Below are 24,462 nucleotides of genomic sequence, written 5' to 3'. Positions count from 1 at the left end.
GTGAGGCTGAACTGTTGACCTTGTGTACATCCTACTTCATAAATGAGTCTGTCAGATATGCTAAGCCTATAGGCTGAAGATGATGCCCCAACACTGCGGAGAAACCTCAGATTAACATCCAAGCAGCTGGCTGTTTCTGTCAACTCACAATTTTTTGGAAGTTGCTTGCATGTACTTCCTGTTTTTATTTTTGTTAGCTAATATTATTTCCTTCTTGGGTCTCTGATGGAGTTGAAGATTAGTTAGTTATAATTGAAAATTAATTAGGATAGAAAGTGAATTAGATACAATAGGATAGATAATGGAATTCTTTTCTCTGAATTTGTCAAATACAAATGAACTAGACATTGTTTAGGTATTTATTACTTGTATATATTGTATATAGTTATTTTACTTTTGTATATAGTTTTTCTTATGTTAGTTATAAGCTTTTTCCTTTTTTCTTTTTATTAAAATAGAAAAGGGGAAATGTGGTGATGTTTTATTTGTATTAAAATGTTATTTGTATGTTAATAAATAAAGTTGCCCGGGGGTCAGAGATATTAGCAAGATTTGGGAAAGCGGGGCAGTGATGGTGTACGCTTGTAATCCCAGCAATTTACAGTCTCTCATATTTTATTCCAGTTCTTACAAAACTGGGTCTGGTCTCAGTTTTACTCAGCGTACCAAGAGTATGGGTTTCTGTCTGCAACTGAGTCAGAAGACTAAGAAGGAAGTGTCTGAGGTTTGAGAGGAAAGGAAATGTTATCAGATGACCACGCTGTCCATTGATTTTTCTCTTCCTTCCAATGCCACTGTTGATAGACTTGTACTCCATAGTGACAGGAGAGTGAAAGTACCCTCCACTAACTACTGACATTGTGAAGCTGAAAAGATAAAAGAAAAGATCAGGCTGAACTTGCATTGCTTCTTAGATAGTCCTGAAGTATGAGGCACCCTCCCACCTCCTACTTCAAATAGATAACAGTTCTTTACTTCTCCACCTTTGGCTTTCTGATCATAGACCAGAGGACATTTTCTATTTCAAGTCCTTGTTTTCCTGAATTCCACCTAAACCAGTTTCATGACTGTACTTAATTGTCGGATAGCCAACAGGATGAAAATGTAGTACTTAGAAAAAAGTCATTCATATTTGTTCAATAAATGCAGTTGGGTGATCTTACTTCTTAAGGAAAAAAGAAAGCCATTTTGATGCCCAAGTCATTTAGCTTATAGGCTGCATGTGGACACAATGACTAAGTGTTAGTAACTAATGTTTATTTGTGTTCTGTACTAAGCACTGTATGCAGTGTTTAAGATGAATTTTTAATGTCAACTTTCTTAAAAAGAAAAAAAAAGAAACACTCAACTTTTAGTATTCTAAGAGACTGTAGTCAATAGTCCCAAGAAATGCTATTACTGTTTGCAAGCAAGATTCAGAATAGTTAATTGTCCGAAGTCATATATTGAGTTAATTAGTAGTCAGGGTTCTGAGAACACGCTTTAAAATCAGCTGTGTGGTTCTTAAATTTAATGGCAGGATAAAATAAAGGTGTGACACTAATCATTTTTATTTTTATTTACTTATTCTTATTTCCCCCTTCTATTAAAAATGGTTTTTTTTTCACACAGGACATCTTTATTACAGTTATCCCCTGCCTGTACTCCTGCTAGTTCTTCCCCCTCCTCCCATCAAGATCCACTCCCTATCTGTTTCTCATTACAAAAGAACAGGCTTCTAAGGCATAATAAAACATAACAAAATAAAATATAATAAAACAAGAACCATCACATCCAAGTTGGACGAATCAAAACAAAGAAAAGAGCCCCAAGCAAGTCACAAGAATCTGAGACTCACTCATTCAAATACACAGGAGTCCCACAAAATTATGAAATTCAACCTAGTGTAAACCTGTGCAAGCCCTGTGCATGCTGCCTCAGCCTCTGTGAGTTCATATGAGCTTTACTAAGTTGACTTAGAGGCCTTGTTCTCATGGTGGCCTACATCCCCTCTGCCTCTTACATTCTTTCTGCTTCATCTTTCCCTGGATTCTCTGAGCTCTGAGGTGAGGGATTTGATGGGGATATCCCATTTAGAGCTATGTGGTACCCCATCTCTCTCTCTCTCTCTCTCTCTCTCTCTCTCTCTCTCTCTCTCTCTCTCTCTCTCTCTCTCATGTCTACTTGTGGGTCTCTGTATTTGTTCCCATATGCTGAAGGAGGAAGTTTCCCTGATGATGCCTGAGCATCACATCCATCTATGAGTATAGCAGAATACTCATTAGGAGTCATTTTATTTTTACTTTTATTTTAGATCACTAGTATTTGGTTTTACTTTAGGTCTCTGGGCTATCTAGTCTTTGGTTCTTGATTACCCAAGCAGTATCAGGTATGGGCTACATTTCATGGAATGGTCTTAAGTGAAGTCAAATCAGATATTGGTTGGTTACTCTCACAAAGTAACCATTGCCCTAGCATACATTGCATGCAGGACAGACTTAGATAAAAGGTGTTGTGGTTTGGTTTGTATTTATGTTTCTCTTTTGGTAGCATGCAGAGTACTTTCCTGTTCTAAAGACACTAGAACATAGGGGTGAAGATTCTATTTAGGCATCAGCTAAAAAATTTCATGTTCAATGAGTTGTATGGGTATTGTATTCAACTATGAGGCCTTGCTGTCAGTTTGTGGAGAGCAACTTACTGTCTTGGGTATTTCCATGGGACTCCTTTGGATAACAACTCAATTGGATGTAACCCAGTTAAGGTACTGGGAAGTTTCATTTGGTAACAAGAGATGGCCAGTTGGGACACTATCTCCCTCATTATTTGGAGACATTATTAGGATCATCTTCATATATTTTAGGGAGTTTCCACTGCACTAGCTTTCTGTATCATCCCTTAAATGCCCCACAATTCTAGCTGTCTCTCCCCATATTCCTTTGCTCAACCCCACCTCTTTTCCCCCTCCCCATGAAGTTCTCCCATTCCTGTGCCTCTGCCCCCAAGTACACCCATGAAATCTATTATATATGTCTTTCCCAGATAGAACCATGTGTCTCCCCAGCCCCTTCCTCTATACCTAATATCTCTAGATATACAAAATGTAGTTTGGTTATTATTTATTTTAAGACTAATATCTACATATAAGTGAATATATACAGTATTTATCTTTCTGGGTCTATGTTACCCCACTCAGGATGATTTTCTTCTAGTTCTATCCATTTGCTTGCAAATTTCATCATTTCATTTCTTTTAGTTCCTGAGTAACACTCAATTGTGTAAATGAACCGCATTTTCTTTATCCATTCTCCTGTTGAGGAACATACAGGTTGTTTCCAGTTTCTGGCTATCATGAATAGAGCAGCAATGAACATAGTGTGTGACACTAAACTTTGGGGAACTTATAGCAGTTTGGACTTGTGGTAGCAGTTGGGGATGATTACTCCTGACCACTCTGCCATAGCTGGTGGATGACTCAGAGGAATTCTTAAATAATTGAAGTGAGGAACACCCTGAACAGCACTGTTGCGTCTCCAAACTCTGCATTAGACAGACTCTTCAATGTCTTGGTTGTTTCTATACTTGGAACGAACTTGATATTGAATCACATCTTAGTAAATTAAGACGGGTGTTCCTTTTCTGTTACATAAGTTGGGTAGAAGTTGGGAAGAGAGGAGCCACTGTGCACAACATGATAAGCAAAAAGCCAGGGAGGCAACTGGGCTTGGAGGATGGAGTCCAGCAAGCGACCATTTACTCTTGACTGTAAGAACAATGAAGAGATCAAATGAGGGAAAGTGGTGATGTGTGAGTAGGAGGGAAAGAATGTGGAAACACATGTGTGTGAGGAAGCCTGAGTAAGAGGCAGGTGGGCTGGGTGGGAGGGAGGCGAATCAAGAAAGAAGACAGCTGCCACAGGCCACTGTCAAATGGAACCAAGTAGAGGGAACAGATGGCCACATTTTCCCTTTCTCAGCTGTGAGTGCTGCCTTTGTGAAGTCAGATCCATTCAAAATATTCTTCTGTGGAGTGGAAGTACAACACAGCACTGTTCTGAGAGAAGAGAAATGAAACTCCATTGTAAAGCAATTCCAACAAATGACAGGCCAAACAGCTCTGTGAATTCAGTATGTCGAGAATTTGTTTGCTCAGGATTTACTAGAGCAGTCCTTACTATACAAGGGGCTCATGGATTCAAGACATTTTCTTGCTGTTTTTTCATGATGAGTGGAGTTGAGATACATCTTAATGGGTGATTATGTTCTAATTTTGTTACTGGGGAAATGTCCTAAGCCTGAATTTGCTAAGTAAATGTTTTTCAACTCCTTGAATGTGAAGAAGAGAAGCAAATGATATTTCTTCAGAACATTTCATTCAGAACTGTTAGGACCAATACATTGGATGGTAATAAGATGGAGTGAAAGTTGAGGAAGTATAACAAGAAAAAGCAAGTGGACCTGGGAATTCTGTTTAAGCTTATACAGTAAAAATTTGAAGTTTGAGTGGGACTCTATTGCAGAGCACAAAGGAATCCTGACCCACAGGTTGAGAACCATTGTTATAGTCTCTGGCACAGGAAGGCACACCAAGCCAGCCACAAAACTTTCGACCTACAATCCTGCCAGCCTGCAAGATGTTCTGGGGAAATGTCACACAGAACTTCTGGGAGTGGCCAACCAATGTCTGGTTTAACTTGGGGCCCAGGCCACCAGAGGGAGCCCATGCCCGCCCCCCTCTGGATGGCCAGGAGACAGAGGTTGGGGAGCCTAGAGACCTAGAGTAGAAATAAACAGATCAGGCCAAAACAAAATATAAAAAAGTAAATAAGTAGATGAATGAATGAATGAATGAATGAATGAATGAATGAATGAATGAATGAATGCATAAATATTCCTAACGATATTCTTTTATACTACTACATCAGTGCCTTGTCCAGTCATTTTCAGAGAGGTTTCCCCTGGCAGCAGATGGGACCAGGAGCAGAGACCCACAGACAGACATGATGCAGAGAGAGAGAGGCGGGGGGAGTCTAAATTGGAGGTCTCCAATGATCCCTCTCCTCAGAGATGGGGACCCCCTGGAAAAGAGGGAAGAAAAGTTGTCGGAGTTGGAGGTGACGGAGAGCATCAAGAGAACGCAGTCTATCAAATAACCTAAGCGGGGCTCACATGGACTCACAGACTGAAACAGCAGGCACTAGGCCTGCATGGGTCGGCACCAGGTCCTCTGCATGTATGCTATGGCCGTTAGCTTGGTGTTTTGTGCGACCCCTAACAGTGGGAGCAGGAGTATTCTGGCTCTTGCCTGCTCTTGGGATTCTTCCTTCTATTGGGGTGCCTTGAGATGAGGGCTTTACTTTGTCTTATTGTATTTTGTTTTGTCCTGTTTGGTTGTTGGCTTTTGGAGGCCTCTTTTCTCAAGGAAGACGGAGGAGGAATGCGTCTGGAGCAGAGGAGAGGTGTGGGGGCAGAGTCAGGAGGAGTAGAGTGGGGAACTGTGGTCTGGATGTGTTGTACGAGAACAGAGTGTATTTTCAATAAACCAATTGAAATGTGTTACTGGTTTCACAGCATGCTCCCCAATGTGATCTATGGCTAACTAAATGGGGAATAGGGGATGGAATCCTGGGGATCAGCAAGATTGGTACAGGGGAGGAGACACATGATAGCCTGTGATAGGATCAGGCAGATCTCTGTGGGTTCGAGGCCAGCCTGGTCTAGAGAGCGAGTTCCAGGACAGCCAGGAGAAACCTTGTCTCAGGGAAAAAAGAAAGAAAGAAAAGAAAATTAAATGGGTGGACCTGGAGAAGGGAAGGTCATTCTGATATAAAATCGCATTAGTAGAACTCTATAGAAGGACCATCTGAAATGAACACTGATGTGTTAGTTGATGGGTTAGACTGGATTTAGCATTGAAAAGACAAATGGATATGACTCATTTTACCAGTCACAGGGGATTTAGCTTTTCGAAGAGGTAGTGATTAAAAGGGTATGTGATGAGGATTCCAGGTGTCGGTATATTTGGATCCTCGATCTGGATGTTGTTTATCTGACTGTGTTTATTCTAGGAAAACCCATAGGATTATGAACACATGTTCAGTTTTAAATATTCATCATGCTTCAATACAAAATTTAAAAATACTGATACCTGACATTTACATTACAATTAAATTAAAATCTGTTTAGACTAAGTCCAGTTCCTTAATGTTTAAAATTCTTCCAGATGATTGTGACATAAAGTCAGACCAGAATTCCTGAGAACTATGTGAACATGTACATTGCATAAGTCTTCTCCCTCAAAGTCAACACTTCCCATTTTGAATCCACACACAGTAGAGTATGACCTGTGGTCATGTATTATAAAATATGGCACCCAGAACACATTTGGGTGGGCTGACTTAAGATATACTATCTGTAAAATACATACTGGAATTTGAGGAATTGGTATTGAGAAATACAGTTTTTAATAAATGAGAGCTTAAAATATATTGGGTTATTTTAATGTTTTCTTTATATTTTTAATTAATTAATTTAATTCCAGAGAATTTAAGGTCATATGTTTGGCTTGTATTATTGCTCTGTTGGAAAGTTCTTGTCTCGTTGAAAGCAGAGATGTTGTCAACTGAGAACATCGACTTAATTTTAGTCCTGGTTTTCAGTCCCCGAACTACATTTCTTTGGGTCATTGTGTGACTTGTATGAGTCCCACATACTCATTTATAATGAAGCAAGTAATTTTCTCTCATTTATTTTATTTTGTGTGTGTGTGTGTGTGTGGGGGATACCATATGTGCTTGTAGTGGTCAGAAGATAACTTGTAGGTGGGTTCTTCCCCCTACTGTGTGATTTCCTATGGTCAAACCCAGGTGTTCAGTCTTGGTACCAAGTATCCTTACTTGTTGAGCCCCTTGGTGGTCTTAGATACATTTATTCTCTTATTTTAGAATAATTTGAGAAATAAGTAATATAATAGAGCCTCTGATCAGGATCAGAATATATTACTATTACCCAAAGGAAAGGTAAAATTCTTCTGCTTCATTCCTATGGTGAGAGTAATTGTTGTGAAATCCATGTTGTCAGCAGCGGAGCACCGTCCCTTTAAAAATGGAAGTGTGGCTCAGGCCATCAATAGAAAGTAAAGGCACTCAGCTCATTTTCCTGCTGCTCATTTTCCTCCTGAAATTTCTTTGGCCTTTTCAGCTGCCGAATTCTTAACCTTGAAATAAGTCCTAAGACAACTTTCATTTCTAGCACTGAGCATACCTTCAGAAATTAAACACCCACACCCAGAATTCTTTCCTTGCTGCTGCAGGCTTGGCGTGGGCTCCTCATGGCCCAGAGTTGCTGTCTTTCCACGTGCCCTGACTTCTGTGTTCTCTGACTCTTCTCTTGGAGCTGACCTGGCATCTAGGGCTGGACCACATCAGACACATTCTCCAAGTCTGCCATGCTCAACTGCTTCTTGCAGCTTCTAGGTTTTCCTGCAAGGGTCTTAGGTTCCTACTCCTCCGCTTAGCCCAGTTACTTTCCCCATACTTAACAATTGTATACTGTGCTCCACTTAACTTCATTCATTCATTTAGAAAATACAGGACTCTCACTCTCCCCCCTGTAAAACTAGTGTAGATCTTCTGTCATCTTGAAATAGAAACAACTAATCATATTTCAATGAAATCATTGTCTTAGGAAATAATTCTAGCATGTGGACCTTGTTTTGTTTTCTTTTGAGTGATATTTCTCCCCAGGAATCTACTTGGCATGTTTCATATTCTTCTATTATTGCTTACAATAGTCAGACATTTATAAATTAATGTAATGAACTTTAGTTCTCATTTGTTGTAACTGAATTCATTTCAACAAACCTTAGGGTTCCATCGGGTGTCGACTGTATGTATCCTAACTAAAGGACTTCATCTAAAACCCAGGGATCATTGAAAATTACTGCTGATATTTACTTATGTACACTTAGCAGCATTAAAAAAAGTAGATCAGAACATATAAAAATGATCCTTTTCCTTCTTTTCTAGTCTTTTAAAACATCTGTTTACTGAAGCCTTTTGTCAGTCTCCTTTAGAAAGCCATTCAGTCCTCATGTGATCTCCTTTATTTATAAGCTCTGTTATGCCTGTCGACTTAAGTACCATAGATAAGCCATGCTGTTGTCAGCATCAGGATCTACCTTCCTACCCAATGGAGAACAAATCTGCCATGGTCCTTCTAACACAAGGCTTGCATTTCCTCCCTTTACTCTGCTGCACATAATAATTCTCTAAAGTTGTGTATTTAAAAATGGGGATGATTTACACACAGAAGTTCCAAAAATAAAACAAAACCAAATAAGAAGACAGAATTGAAGTGAGAAAAACCTTTCTAAGTAGGGATAGAGAGGTGATGAGGGAAGAATGGCGCTCCAGTGGAGAAAATGATGATCCTCATGTCTTCTGACCTGTCTAATGTCAATGTCCATCATTATCTGTTTCTATTGTATAATTCCAAATTATATAATTCTGTTATCTATTCAATTCTGAGGGTTTTCTTTTCTAACTTCACCTATTGGGGAGACTTACATCCCAATAGCTGTTGAAGTCTTATTTCTTATCTAGCTTGAGGTTACACTAGATCTCATTTAGGATCTGAGAATGCAAGATTTGTTGCCTTCTCAGCTCCTAACTATAGTTATTTCTACATTGCTTTTTGCCTTTAGTTCTCTGTAGAGTGGGATAGGAGGAAATTAAATACAAGAAGACAGTCATAGTAGTCACATTACCTGTCTCTGGTACTACTAAAGCAGCCAAAGTGCACACACGTGTTCATTAGGAACTACCCTCTTCACTGCAAGCCTTATTCTCATCCCTCTTTTGAGTAAAATAGAACAAGATACTTTTATTTCTCTCTTCCTTTTATCCTTCCTCCCTCCTTCCCTCCCTCCCTCCCTCCCTCCCTCTCTCCCTCCCTCCCTTTCTCCCTCCCTCCCTCTTGCCTCCTTCTGTTTGCTGCTTTTTTTTTTTCTAAGTTGTTTTGTTACATGTAATAGCTCTGGCTGGCCTAACAGTCAGTATAATGTAGCTAAAGCCACCGTCAAACATGTAAGAATCCTTACATACAAGATACTTCTTTTGTTCTATTAGAATTCAAGTGATAATTCAATTGTCAGTATTGTATGAGAGATCCAATCTTTAAGAAAATAGACTTCAAAGGTATATAATGTGTATTTTAGTATACATCATATTTTGTTTCTTGAGCACATAAACATATGCACCTTAGTCCTTTTAATTCTTTTCTTTTCTTTTTCTTACCATCAAAATTTATTCTCATCAGAAAAACTATTTCTTTAGCCTATCAGGAAACTTCTCAGTAAATCATGTCCTTAGAAAGTCCAGGAAATCTTTGTTTAAGGTTTTCAACATCCTTCCTGGAGCTCTCTCTGATTGAAGTGTGTTTGGGCCAGGGAAGTAAGCTACATCTGTCTTTGGCTAGATTTAATTCAGCAAACGGGAGAGTATAGGCCATAGGACTCCCATGAGGAGCTTTAATAGAGTCATTATATATATTAAGGTGCCTTTATTCTAACTTCTTCATTTGTTTCATACTGGTCTTTGATATCTCATCTCTGCAAAGGGTATCAAATATGTAGATATACATGCAGCATAGAATTCAAGATGACATTTAAAAGTATTTAATTCACTGTAAAATAAAAAAAGGTTTGAATTTTCTGCAGTGAGATATGCTACAGATGTCAGCAGTTTCAACTCCCAACTTTATGCCTGAATTGTATTTGTTCCTAATTGATCTGTAAATAACATTTGTCTCTTAGTGATACTGTCAGCTCAGACTTTATTTACAAATACTGTGTCTAACAGATAATGATGATACAAAGAGAAATAAAGAGACATCACAGTTGCTACCATCTTTTATTCATACTTTATCCAAAGAATAGATCTATTAGAAGGCAAAATGTTAGAGAATAAGGAACAGGGGATATCTAATTCCTTACAAGTGGGGTATTGGAAAGGGGAAACAAGTCAAGAAGATTGTAAACTTTAAAGTTTTTGAGAAAAGATTTAAGGACACCTCATCTGAAAAAATTAATGAAAATGTGTCAATAAGCAAGAAAACAATTTTAAGAACAGGAAAATGCTTTCCCTGATCAAGGTGGCATATAGAATGTGATATTTAATAAATAAATGGTTTTTCTTGGCTTGCATATTTTGGAAAGCCCATGTCTAACTGTCCAATAGGTCAGATGAATGGGAGTAACTTGCACACCAGAGAAGAGAATATGATACCTACTATGGTGAATGTGATGTTGATGGAGGAAATTAGCATAGAGCTAATAGGAAATTAGGCAGGAGCTGGTAGAACTCTAGCCGCCTGATTTCAATCCTACGGGTTCATTTTAGCTGCCACCTCCCCCTGCCATACACACACACACACACTTGGAATAGATTGACTACCATGGAAGAATAATATTTAGTAGGGAAGTAGAGAATGAAGAAGTGATCAGAAAGAATGAGTAATTAGAAAGCAGCACTCAATAAGTAAGCACACTTTCAAAAAACAAACAAAAAACCAAAACAAACCTATGCATGTGAATGAAGCCTGTTGTTAAGCCTAACTCCAAGTACAAGGAGGCTCCATTTTACCAAAACATGAGTGCTCTTGAAAAGAGATGATGGTACCATTATCACTCATCCCAGAGTAAAACTGCCAGCAGCACTTACAGGATGACTTGGGCCATCTCTAGATGGCTAAGTTTGAGGTTGATGTTCCCTATATGTGGAAAACACCCCATATGAAGAAATGGGTGCTGTGGGGTCTGAGGATGTAGCCAACAATCGTAATGGGGAGACCGTGGTCATGGAGTAGCGACATGTGTACATCTCAGAATGTGTTCTGGGGAGGGAACGCATTTTGTGGAATATGTAGATTCTACCTTGGAGAAGACACAATGTTCTGCTATATTCTTTCATGTAGAGATCAATTAAAAATTATATACACATTTTTGATGTTAGTCCCCTGATTCAATATTACTTCTTTAATTTCTATATTTCAGAAATTTCAGACATCAGTGACAACTATGTATCTAGGAGCAATTAATGGTGAGAGATGCTGTAAGACATATGGCAGAAAGATAGATGAGGAGGAAATGCAAGAAAACAGGAAACAGAGATCATAGTTTTGAGAAATATAAGGAGTGAATCTAAAGGGGGTGACATGAAAACTTGAGCACCTTTATGGAAAGGCAAAATTAGCACAAAAAAAGACAATTAACTTGCCTTCTATAAAGGTTGTGAGAAAATTAATGGTCTCAGATGAAGGAATAAATCTTAGTTAGGAAGCAGGAAGCTTCCCCGTTCCTTCAGGAATCAGAGACCTACAAAGTACACGTGCCAAGGTGGCCACTGCAAACAATGAGTAAACATTGCTAGACATATCTTAGCACAATCTAAAAGGTGAATAAAGACATTTGGTTGATCTGAAATCGAGCAGGCATGCAAGAAAGACAATATAGAACTTGCAGGCACCCAAGAGAAAAAGCGACGATGCAGTCCTGCCCAGAAGGAAGATGCTGAGGAAATGTTCATCTTCTTGTGGAAGGAGACCAGACACGATGCAAACAGATAGTGAGTCACACTGAGATCATTGTGTTGATGTGATTTTATACCTGGCAAGAGCCAGGATCCCCACTCCTAACATCCTAAATTAGACAGACATGAGAATTACACAGAGGGAGTGTTTCCCAGGTGTGTTTTGTTTCAGTAGTTTGAGTAAGACAGATTTGATTATTTACAAGGCCCATTTGGCCTGGAGACTTTGGATCCTGCCTGGTGAGTGGCTAATTTCACTTGAATCTCCCATGGTTTTCTTCTTGGTCTTTTCTACTTGCATGTGATAAAAGTATTGTAACTAAAAGAGAATGCCACAAAGATAAAGGAAGGTCTAGTCAAATAGCTCCTGACACCAAATGCCATCCTCAACACAGTGAAGAGGTCTGTCTCTAACAATGTATGCCATTGCTGATTCATCTGAATTCCTTATAGTAGAGGGGGCAATGTGGGGCCTCAGGCCTTGCACTAGTTCTCACATGATCAGAGTGTGGGTAGGAGGGAAGAAAGTTACCAAAAATCATGTAAGAAGTTAATTTAGGGAAAAGGAGTGTAATGGATTCTCTCTCTCTCTCTCTCTCTCTCTCTCTCTCTCTCTCTCTCTCTCTCTCTCTCTCTCTCTGTGTTGGGGGTGTGCTGGAGAATGTTTTAACAACTTTCAGCATGTTTAAAATCTCTCTTTCAGATAACCGAGTAAGAAGCGTAAGTGTGATGGCATTTCAGATTGGAGAGAGGGACAGCTATGGCAGAGACAAAGTTGAGTGTGCTGAGCTACTACAGTAGAATGAAGCAGAACTTTCTAGGGTAAAGGACAGGGGTGTGACATCAGGAGACTTGGGGATATATACTACAAGATGCTTCAAGCTTTGAGTTTCTCTTTTACAGCCCTTTCTCTGGCACCATGTATTAGTAGACAGTAAAGAAATACTCTTGATAGACTGCATTTCAGAAAACAAGTGCTGCTTTTAATATCAATTGTGTGAGCATGCAACATTGCTAAATACAAAAGTCATAGAAGCTCACAAGTGACTTCCAAGGCTGCCATTCTTCAGTCAAAGAACAATGCAGGGCATCTAAGACATCATCAAATATGGATCCTTTCTTCTTTTCATTCAGTGACTACACATCTGCTCCTTACTACTGCAGGATTAACTCAGAAGCTTGCTGCCCACCAGTTACATCTTTTTTTTCTTTTTTTATTTCTCTGAGAATAAATAGAAATGCCATTCATTTTCTAAAATGGTACCTTGATACCGTGTCTGAGGAAGATTCAGTGGTAGGGCATCAACAGTGGGCTTCTATGTTAGGATTCCTTGAAAAATGAATTTTGTGATTTCTTGAACAGAGTCGAGAGCATTTCTGCGAACTCGAGATGAACATGCATTGACATAAAAATGCTCTTGGTTGAAAAAAGGTAAATTCAACAACTTCTCACTCATCATTAATGTATCAGAAACCGAAATATTTGCATTTCTCAGTAATTAAATAAAAAAGCATAGAATATCGATACACATTTATAATATAAACCTATGTAAATTTTCAGTTTACATGCCAGAAGTAAACTCTCAAAATAAGCTATAATTGAATATTTTAAAAAGAAAAACATAAAACAAAAATAAAAGTGGGCTTAGCCACATGTGTTATTGATTCATTTGCAAATCACAAGAAAGGCAAGTCCCTTTTGAAATTCACGTTCCTTCTTTGTAAAACACAAGCTGAGTGAATGCATCACTAACATTTTCTATACAGAGAAACATGCTGTGTAATTAGCTTTAATTTTATGACACGTGGAATAAAATTTTGTTGATAGAGAAACATGGGCTCAAATTAGCTTTCTAATCTTGCAAAAATCAGTCCTTATTCATGTTCACTTCCCAATGTGTGGAAGGGGGGAAAGGCTGAACTCTAAATGGTGCCTTTGAAGAGCTGAAAGAAAGGTTCTGAAGTGAGTCAGCTGGAGGGCTAACAAGCACTTGTTTGGGTTGTCTCCTCTTCTGCCTGTCATTCCAGATTCATTCCCTATGCATTATTATTTACTTGCAAATAACAGATATTAAATGAAAATTAGGAGATTCTATGCACTTTTGCCAAACAAAATTGATACAATGTGGGAGACTGAGAATGTTGATTTTTTTTCCTTTACAGCTTGAGAATACCACTGGGTTTGAATACAGTACACAAAGAGTAAGAGGCCAAACAAAATCAAAAGCTCCATATGACTTCTCCATTTAGCACTACTTATATATTTGAAGACAAGCATGGCACCACATGCATTAGTAATAGTATATCACACAGGGATATAAACCTTCCACATAGACTCAGCACTGGTTTTAAACTTTACAAAGCACATGTGAAATCAGTTTGGAATTCCACAACTTTAAGAATGAACTTCATATTCACAAGGAGGCTATAAGGATAATTAAACAAGGACATTGAAAACTGTTGAATGTTTTAAATAGATTATCAAAGATTGTCTAACCTGGCCCAGAAGCTTCTGCTCACATGTTTGAGTCTATCAATAGATAGATTTGTTTCACTCCTAACTAGCCTCCAATGAGTTGGATCAAAGCAAGGCTTCCATACTTAATCTGTTTGTTGTTCTATATCCAGAAAGTCATACTTAACATTCCTTGTTTTTCTGGAAAACATCCATTTGGGGACTAAATGAGACTCATGTCCTCCCAGTTAGTAAAAAATGCACTGTAAAGGAAGACATGATCGGACATACCTTCCACCTTGTGAGCATCTACAGAGACAGGGCAAGTTCCTGACAGCCTCACAGACGGCATGTTGAAACACTGCTCTCTACTTACCCTGAAACTGCAGCTATGTCCTCCAGGACACTTAGGGGATCTTTTGTTGTCATCTGTTATTTGTCCCACAATTCATGAACCTTGGGCATCTTACTGAATCCTTATTTATTACCACAGACAGTTGGTTTCATAATACTGACCAGAAGGGTTACACAGGCCACAAAAATTTTCCATACAAGAATCACGATGTCAAAACACACCATAGGCCATCAACAGCATCAGTAAAAGTGTGGTTAGGTGATAATTATTGTACCAGAATGCAAGTCACACTAATTATTAGTAAAAGTTTACAAACATTAAAAAGTGCATAATAACATCTGGATATGAAAGGGCTGAAAAAGGACATGGTAGAACACAAGACTGGGCTTCATGTTTTGGACTGTCACCCACAGAGTGGGGAGGAGAGTACTTTCTTCATGAGCCATCCTCCAGATTTAAACAATGGCACACAACAGTGTGACAAAACTGATCCACAGAGCACAGTATTTCCAGTTATTAGAATTATCTGGCTTTCTTTTTTCCACTTTCTCAATTTTCAAAAATTCTTAGTATGAAAAATTAAAATTCGTTGAAATAACTTCTTATTTAGAAATAAAGTCAATATTGATAGACAGAATTCTTGGCTGTGCAGATAACCGAGAAGACTGAACTGAGGCAATATTCACATTAATGGATATCTCCAAATGCCTGTGTAATAAAGCAAAGGGCTCTCGGTGAATCTGGTGGACTTCATTGTCAGCACACAGTTCTCAAGAGGAAAGTAGTGTTTTACAAAAGTATGTTCTTCCCTGTGCACGCCACAACACTATGGAAAATTAAAAAGGCAGCCCTTTAAAAAATGAGTGGTATAAAAATTCACAGTAATGTATATCATTTTGTTTCACACAGGCAATCAAAGGGCAGTGCTGAGCAGGTCTACTGTACGATACGAAACAGTGTAAATAACACAGCACTAACACACAGGGACAGAATGCTAACAGTGCTCTCTGGATGGTTCTTTTACTGGGTGACTACTCCAGCCAGAGATAGTTAAACTCTGGGGTTCAACCAACCCTTTTCAATTAGACACAATTAAATCCTCTGACATCATGAGGGGCCAGATGCTACAGGAATCATCAGCGAGGTCGGTGCTACTCTCTACAAGCATTTCATTATACGGTCAAGTGAAAGGACCCATACAAAAACGATATCCGAGCACAGGCCAGGTGATTTCAACCATTGCTAACGACAGAGGTAGGGAAAAGGCTGTCTGCAGGCACAGACTCGGCCCCCACTTTTAACATGGCAACGAACAGCTTCTTGCCATGCAGCACAGCCATTTTCTTCCCCTCCTCTCCACCCATGGCAGCAAATACATCCGAGCAACGCCAGGAGATTCGCCACACTGTCAGGTGTCGGTGAAGGTCAGAATGGAGCATTAGCTTTCAGATTTGGCGGCTTCTCCTTGGGCTTCCCCACTTTGTTCTGTGGAGCTTCTCTGTCCATCATCTTCACCTTCTGAAAAGGACAATGAAAACGAAGGGTAAAGAAAAGCTCCTGCTTACCGACTCTTACTGTATGATGTTGGAGACTTCAGACATACATCCACAAAGTCTGAACATGTTATAGAGACAAATGTGGTTTTTGGTAGTGCACGACCAAGAAAATAGTGTAAGCATTCAAAGCCTGGCACTTTCTGTGACATCAGAACAAAAGTCAGAAACAAATAACTTACGAAATGTTCGGTTAATCTGTGACTGGCTGTGCTTTTGATAAAGGAAAACTCATAACCAAGCTCATTACTCTTAAATGTGCTTTTACAATCTCCAGAAACCACAGGAGGGATTGTGTCCTGACCCTCTAATTGGAAGAAATAGTTAAAATTTACCTTTCCTATCATTTATATAACTTTAGGATTATCCACCTGATTTCTCAAATATTTTATTAATTCAAAACTTAAAGTAACAGTGGAAGATGGAAAGGATTTTTGATAGTTGGTCAGTCTCTTGTCCAACAGTTTGCTGGTCTCTGATCTGTCCTAACCACAGGATGGGAGTCAGATTCAGGCAGATGCCAGACAGTAGAATAATGAAGGATGAAAGTAACTGTGTAAATACAGACTGAGGACCCTGACTCCCATGAAGATGGTGTTTAAAGATACTCTTTAGGATTTAGCAATACACTGCAAATAGACATTGTTTGTTTGTTAACTGATCAAGAAATAGTGGTATTGTTAAATATATATTATAAGAAAACACAGAGACAGAAGTGATGAAGGAAGTCCCTCCAAATCTTCAGAAGTACTGTATTTGTTTCAATGTATATCATGTTTTATAGTTTAGACTTTTATGAGTATTTCTTTTTTGCATGGAGAATGGTAAAGTCAGGGTTGTTAACAGCTTGCCTACTTTGAAACTTAATGATTTGAAGAGAAACTGAAAAATTTGCAAGGGCTTAGATACTTAGGATTCAAAGGCAGAGCTGTTTAGAAAAGAAGATATGTTATGACCAGCAATATATTTGAATATTTTTCAATTATATAATTATAATTTATTTAGTGCAGACTTATATTTTACTTTGTTTTATGAACATAAATCTTACTACTATTAAAATTACTTATAGTAATTTAGTATGTTCTCTTGCATGAAAGTCTTAAGTCTAACAATTCTGAGTGACAGGCAAAACAGAAGAAATGACTCCATGGGTCAAAAGTCCGATCGATATTAAGGCTTTCTGAAATTCATGCAGTCATTTAAAATTGAATATTCAAGTAAAAATTAAAATATAAATCTGTGAAAAGAAACTGGAATAATTTCTAGACCACAGAAAAAATATATTTACTCATTTCAAGACCATAAAATGAAATAATGCCCTATAGTCTTTTTCCAAATTGCTTCGAGAGTTAAGTATATACAAAAATGGCAAGGAAGCGATGAGCCCTAAAACATGCAGGTCCGTGCAGTCCACAGCCATGATGCCAACATTTATCATTAATCTAAAACTGAAAGGGTGCCTATGATATACTGACCTTTAGTAAATGAATAACATTCTGCCTTTTTAAAATCACGTATATAACCTTACACATTGTCCAACAATCCGAAGGCTTTCACACATTTATTCTTATAGGGAAGCCATATTGAAAGCTACAGAGTCAGAAATTATAGTTTGCTTTTGTGTACACAACACTGTGGTTCCTTGATTGTGAATTCTCTTAATTTAATGATTATTTTGTGCAAGTCTTTTTAATAAATTTGAAGAAGCTATGCATAGGAGAACTATTAAAGAACTTATTTTAATACTCAGAATTAAGGCTATCAAATATTTTAATGCATTAATTTTTTTCTTTTTCACTAGTAAAGTCAAGTGACTTGGATAAGTACTAAGACACATTTTTTTTCTCACAAAACCATTCAATTATGAAAATTTAAAAACCATTTTATCTAAATAGTACTTATGTAACAAACATTTTTATTTCCATTCTCAATAAAAATGGGTTAGGTACCTCTTTTAGAATGATGCTTTGAATTAAGGTCTGCCTGACTCGGTTGTGAATCTTTTAAAATATGTATGAAATGTAGGAGATAGCCAGTGTTATTATTCATGACAGGAGTCCTAACTCTATTAAAGCTTCTCCATAAGTAATTTCAAAGTTTTTGTAGATACTGAATTTTTTTGATCATGTGTTTTAATTTTTTCAATGTATGTAGGGAACCCTTTCAAGATAAGTCACTGAAAAAAAGGAGGGATTGAGGAACTAATTCGAGACGTTCATCTTGTCTGAACTGTTTTTAACTGTGTCATCTGGTGTGTGTGTGTGTGTGTGTGTGTGTGTGTGTGTGTGTGTGTGTGTGTGTTTATGTGTATGTGTGTCCTAATCTCATGTAGGGAAATGTCAGATCACTTCATGTCATGTTCCTAGAAAGGTCTATATAAAGTGACTCACCTGTCTTGTTGATATCAAGACCTGCTAATTTCAAGGCTAATTCATTGCTGTTGCCACTTGCAGAGGAAACCAGGATATCATGTATTGCATTTCTTCTACCTGTTCTTCCTGAAGCAATAAAATCTGCATATGTAGTTTCCACATCAGTCATTGCTAACAAATATCCACATAGCAGGGACTGCAAAAGAAAGAAAGGGAAGTTAATTGGTGAATGTAATTCTAATCAATGGTGAACATTTGACAGAGAAACATTAGTATTAAATGAATGGCTTATGAAATGAATGGCTTATAAAATGAATGAGAAACAAGTGCTTAGAAGTAGGGTTTGGATTCTTGTCTGAAGTGTTTATATCAAACCACAAAAATGACCGGCATGGCAGAAACTCCCTAAGGGTGCAGTAGTGGCTGTAAGTGCATTTCTTGGCTGTAACCAACACCTCCCTGACTGCCAGTGTTTACACTTACACTCACAGATACATGTAGTTTTCACGTTTTGTCAGAAAAACTTCCTTTTGAAAGAAATGGATACCATTACAGAACACCAAAACCAATGAAAAAGCAAAGAACAAATGATCCTTTGGTGCCCGGTCCCAATGGATACATATACAACCCAGTTCCTGAACGTATGGCTCAAGGACCATTATTGAAGAGACTGGGAGTTGGGTTGTAAGAGCCAAAGGAACAGCAAGTTTGGGGTAAGACTCGACTACTAGAAATGTCAGAAAAGCTATATTTTGATGAAGTGTCATCAACATGGCTTCCTGTCAAAGTTACTGTTCTATTGCTGTGAAGAGACAGCACATCCAAAGAAACTCTTATAAAAGAAAGCACTTAATTGAAGGCTAGCTTACAGTTTCAGAGGTTATTCCATTATTATTATGGTGTGGAGCATGGCAGCATGCAGGCATACATGGTGCTGGAGAAGGAGCTGAGAGTTCTACACCCTGATTCACAGTCAGAAGGGACACTGGGCCTGGTGTGGGCTTTTGAAAACTCAAAGCCTGCTCCTAGGAACACATTTCCTCCAACATTAGGGCCATACCTCCTAATCTTTCTAATACTTTAAATTGGTTCCACTCCCTGGTGGTTAGACTTTCAAATATATGAGACTGTGGACACCATTCTTATTCAAACTACTGCATTGCCTAACTAAGACCTGAACTAATGAGACCAATGGATGTGATAACATAGAAGGGGGAAAGCTCATGGGACCTCAACCCTACACAAGGAAATATAGGTAGTTGGGGAGTGTCATTGGAGAAATGGTCTTTCCCAGGGAAGAGACTCTCAACTGGTTATCCAATACCAAGTGGTCAGTCCTAAGATAATATACATACAGGTAACATTACACAGGCTGAGCAAGTCATATTTATGTATTTTTGTATATAGGTAACAATTAATAGGCCATGAATTTGAAAGATCTACAGGATGTATGGGAGGAGTTGGAGGGAGGAAGTTGAAGAGGGAAAATGATATAAGAGCAAAATTTTTTTTAATTATTTAAAAAACCAAAATTCTGAAGGGATAGCGTTATAGTTCTGTGGTAGAACATATATGTTATGTGCACAATGTCCTGCTTTCAACCCCAAGGCCATCCAAAATAAAAGTAAGAACAAAGGCATAGGAATCTAGGACCCTTCTTGTGCTCAGGATTCAATAGCAATACTTTGACTTCTATTCCAACTGCTCAATGTTGACTTATAGTCTAAAACAGTCATAGATAATAAATTTAATAAATGTAGTAAGACCTTTGTGAAAATGGTATAAGACCAGCTTTAGCCCACAGGCCATAGCTTGTTTCTACATGGTTTATATCCTAAAATTCTCTTTTCTCATAATATTCTAGAGCTGAATTGGAAATAAGGTAGGGTTGATGAAGTGGTCCAGTCCAGAGGTGAGCATTCAGCAAGTATACTATCTACAGAGCTAAGAATATTTGAGAAACAGGTTCAAATACAGTTTTTATTCTATCATCACCCTACATCAGGAATTCTAAACATTGCCAATGATCAAGTACTGCTGCCAATGATGAAACATTGTCAATGATCAAATACATCCAGGAAGACGACTCTTCTGTCCTAGAGACAAGCAATGGCTTGAGATGAGTAACATAGTCCTTGAAATACAATTTTGAATTAGCAGAGTGAATTAAAGTGAACTTCCCAGACAAAATCCATGATACATAAACTTGAATATCGAAACAATCAAGATACTGAATGCCCCCTAAAGGCCCATGTGTTGGATGCTAGTCCATACGGAGAATTATCTAAGATAGGTGTGGTTTGGGTTTCAAATGAATGAGCTTATTAAGTATATAGCAAGCAAAAGAAAAAGAAGAAATAGCAAGTAGAAGATAGAAGAAACATACAGATAGCAGAATATCATAAAATTGGGCTCTTTCAACACCTAGTGAAAACTGTTGGAGTAGTTCAGTTAGTGACATCAAGTAAGATCCTTAGACAAGAATGAGTGGGGAAACTGTACTGAGACAGCCATGCTGGGGTTGCAGATTGGGAGACTGACAGCAGGGCAGAGCAGGGCAGAGGAGGGCAGAGCAGGGCAGGGCAGAGCAGGGCAGAGCAGGGCAGAGGAGGGCAGAGCAGGGCAGGGCAGAGCAGAGCAGGGCAGGGCAGGGCAGGGCAGGGCAGAGCAGGGCAGAGCAGGGCAGGGCAGAGCAGGGCAGGTCTTCTTGGGTGAGTTTCTGCCACCAGGTCCCACATGGACGTTTGTATACTATTAGATAATAGTAGCCTCTGTTGGAAATGGTTTATCTTCTAGCTGTCACTAAGGGTACATTTTTATTAAATTAAATTCATTTTTATTTTATATAAATGTACCGTATTTATATAATTCCCCCCCCACCTCTCTAACTCCTCTCATGTCCCAATTGTCCTTTCTCAACTTCATGATCTTTTTAATTATTATTGTTATGCACGCATACATGGAGGTAAATGAATAAGTGTGTAAGTACAATCTCTGAGTCTGTTTACTGTTCCTTAATATATGTAATTCTCACTCCTCATTAAAGAAACTTCCTTTTACAGAATATGGAGATTACTGTAGAAAGCCACAACTGGTCAAATGCAGAGAACAACAGACGGTGTGGTGGCCAGCTCTCACTGATAGATCCACAGCACAACACCCACATCAAACACTCAGGAACACGGCAGAAGGTAGGACACAAAGGTTATAAGGGTCAGAGTACCAGAGCACCTGCTGTGCTGGGAGATGTCTTCTATATATGACAGGGAAGCTTCACCCATGAAATCTCAACAATGTGGATGCCTAAACACGACCTGAACAATGACAAAACCAGCTGACACACCAACATGGAAGGCAGAAATCTCAGGGGCTCCACTCCTAGATGGAGACTTACAGGCAGTTAATGACATCTGAGAGATGGAGAATTAGTCTAGGAATGGACCCCTGATTTTCTAACATCAAGTGGTCATCCCTAAAAACATATACATGCAACATATTTAATTATAATTGGCTGTTTGCTGTCTTCCTTTCTCCATGTCAAAGAGCAAGGGGACTAGCCTGCTCTATGATAGGGCCAGTCTAGACACTTTGTGTCTCGGACAAGGGAGCTGTTCTCATTCTTGAAGAGTTGTCTCAATAAGCTTAAGGAGCACATTACAATTTACCAGGATACCATCTATCACAGACACTTAGGTCCCAGTTCATGTTACTATTGGAGGTAGTGGAACCTTTAGAAGGTACCATCTAATAGAAGAGAGTTAGATCATAGACAGCATAACCTTGAAGGAGGTCTTAGGACCCTGGGTCCTCCTCTTCCTCTTTTTTAGCTTTCTGGATAATAGAAGTTGTGTATACTCTTATGTCACATGGAACTACCATGGTGCTTTGCTACAGCTTCAAGGCATCAGAACCTATCATCAGAAAACAATGAAACCATTGGCCAACTTTATCAACTCTCTACACCACATATTTTCTCTCATCAAAGTAACTAGAATTTGGGCTGTGGTTGTTGCTCTGCCATCCAGTCATAGAGTGAATTACTGAGAAACCTTTAACCATCTTGTTCATAATTACTAATTGGTAAAGAAGGGTAGTAGATAATGTGATAATTGATGTGTGAAAGGATGATAACAATGGTACTTAAAACTACCTCATTTCTAAAATTCTGTATTTGGAAATTCCCTACCCTGGCCATTGTCACCTCTTTCATCCCTTTCCTCTCATATTTTGCGAATCAGTTCTTCACATGGAGCCACTCTTCAATTCCTTCGAAACCTTTAACTTCAGTCTTGCTAGGTGGAGTGCCGTGTGAATCAGTTACCCACCAGTTCATGTCTCTTCATCTAAGCATTAGGAAGTCCCTTTGGTCTACTGTGATCAATGCCTTCCTACCTATGTTTCATGCTGAGAAAACAGCCCAGTACACTTTCTTTGATCTCACTACCAGGTGGCTGTTACCAGGAAAAGTTATAAAATTGTGCCAATTGGCTCAACTAGACATTTCTGACTATTATTAGTCTGTAGGCAGAGTTGCGCTGATTCTCTTATTCACCTCTAGGTGACATTTCCTTGTGTTCTGATCCATGGGAACTATTCCCAGCCCTTTCCAATCTAAACATCAGACACTGTCTGTTTTCAGTGATGGCTCCATCATTGCTTCCTAAAAGGATATAGGACTCTGGCTGTAAGTTTTCTCAAAGTTCATCTCCTAAATATCTCTCTGTATTGTCTTTTACTGGTGAATTGTTTCCTTTCTTCCTTCTTTTTTTTCTTGAGACATGCTATTGGTTTTATTTTATTTCATCTTCAATACCATCATCAGTTGCTGTAACATCATATACCTTGTTTAGCACATTTTTGTTTTGCTCTCACTCGTGAAATCAATATCTAACCATTTCTCAATAAATATTGATTTTTTTTATATCACTTACATTTTCACTCTGTTTAGAATGCTGCTTCCAGGGTGATCTCAGGCCATCCTCAAAACCCTCCAAAGCCTCACCCATAGTCTACAAATTCTGAAAGTGAGAATTCCATTTAAGGCTCTCCATGATCTGAATGGCTCTTACTTTTGCAGATTTTACTTCACCACTCATGTTCATGCTTGGTATTTTACAAATTATAGCACAGTGTTTTTCAGAGATCTGTGATGGTGCATTTGCTCAAATCTGTTGTTCCACCTGGAATGCAGTTCCCAAATAAATTTGCTTGGTGAAACAGACCGAGCCCTCAAAATTCAGCCCAAACTCGTCTTCCTTTTTCTACCCTCCCTGTCTTCAGACAGCACTTCATGAACCTGGACTTTCTCTGTACAGGCAATGACAGCATTATGGTGACCTCTCTTTCTAAACAGATGGCAAGCTACAACAAATTAAGAGCTTATTAATGGGATGGAAGTAATATTGTGTATACCCCCAAGTGTGGAATGAATATGAGAGATAGCAGAAGTGGAATCCTTTCAAGAGAAGGGGGGGCAGAAAGGAAGAGGATGGGAAGAAGGGGGAGGGGAATAGAGTGATAGACATGAGTAAAACAAAGTGCTGTGTACAGAAAGATGTCAATATGAATCCCATTATTTTATTTACCAGCTAACAATAACACTATTTTTAAAAGGACCTGCATTTTGTTATTACTTTTATAATATGCAATTTCTAACATAGTCACTTGCATATAGTTAGAGCTAAATAAAAGTATGAATAGAAATGATGAATTATCTTTCATCAGCAATAACAGAGAATGCCCCTGCTTCCTGAAGATGTCAAATTAACAAATCCTAAAAACTTACCCACTCCAACCTGTATGATTCTATACACAGAGGCCATATAAGTCAATCTTTTGCCTATCTTTACCTTGTTAATTAAGTTTTTTGGAACTTAGGTTCATAAAGTCCCAGCACATTCCTTTTCCTTTATGAGGCTGTTTCTGGGTCAGTAATAATGTTTTGACTTTGCAGTAATTCAATCTTCTAGTTACAAATATATTGTCATTAGCTAGAACAACATTAGCAACATGATGTATAATTTCTACATGAACCTGGAGGTTTAGAGCTGAACAAACATATCAGCCTGGTGAACATACTTGTAAGTACTAAAGGAGAAATGGAGCTAGAGAAATAAGCTTTTCCACAGTAATTTCTATTCTTAGTGATTGTCTTTTAAAAT

The 24,462-nt window shown here is 38.5% G+C and overlaps 1 protein-coding gene and 1 long non-coding RNA gene across 8 annotated transcripts in view; one reads left to right on the top strand and one right to left on the bottom strand.

The window, feature by feature from the left end:
* LOC121827139 (uncharacterized) overlaps nucleotides 1-24,462 on the top strand; it is a 92,102-nt gene that overhangs the window by 34,695 nt on the left and 32,945 nt on the right. The gene's annotated exons all lie outside the window — the stretch shown is intronic.
* The window catches only part of Pkia (cAMP-dependent protein kinase inhibitor alpha), a 73,513-nt gene continuing 61,578 nt past the window's right edge, over nucleotides 12,528-24,462 (bottom strand). For 6 of the 7 annotated variants that reach the window (XR_013048944.1, XR_013048943.1, XM_042270773.2 and 3 more), the window contains 2 exons: nucleotides 18,320-18,497; nucleotides 12,528-15,894 (listed from right to left, as the gene is read on the bottom strand). Coding sequence is in view for 4 of the 7 variants with exons in the window: in XM_042270773.2 (XP_042126707.1) it covers nucleotides 15,815-15,894; nucleotides 18,320-18,470 (231 nt within the window). In the remaining 3 variants the exon portion in view is untranslated. Of the gene's footprint in view, nucleotides 15,895-18,319; nucleotides 18,498-24,462 lie in introns of those variants that run through there. The other variant, XR_013048945.1, reaches the window with a different exon arrangement.

The sequence above is a fragment of the Peromyscus maniculatus genome, chromosome 2 (assembly GCF_049852395.1).
Source record: "Peromyscus maniculatus bairdii isolate BWxNUB_F1_BW_parent chromosome 2, HU_Pman_BW_mat_3.1, whole genome shotgun sequence".
NCBI classification, from domain to species: domain Eukaryota; kingdom Metazoa; phylum Chordata; class Mammalia; order Rodentia; family Cricetidae; genus Peromyscus; species Peromyscus maniculatus.
The sequence above is the reverse complement of the archived record's forward strand: the minus strand, read 5'-3'. Positions and strand labels throughout refer to the sequence as shown.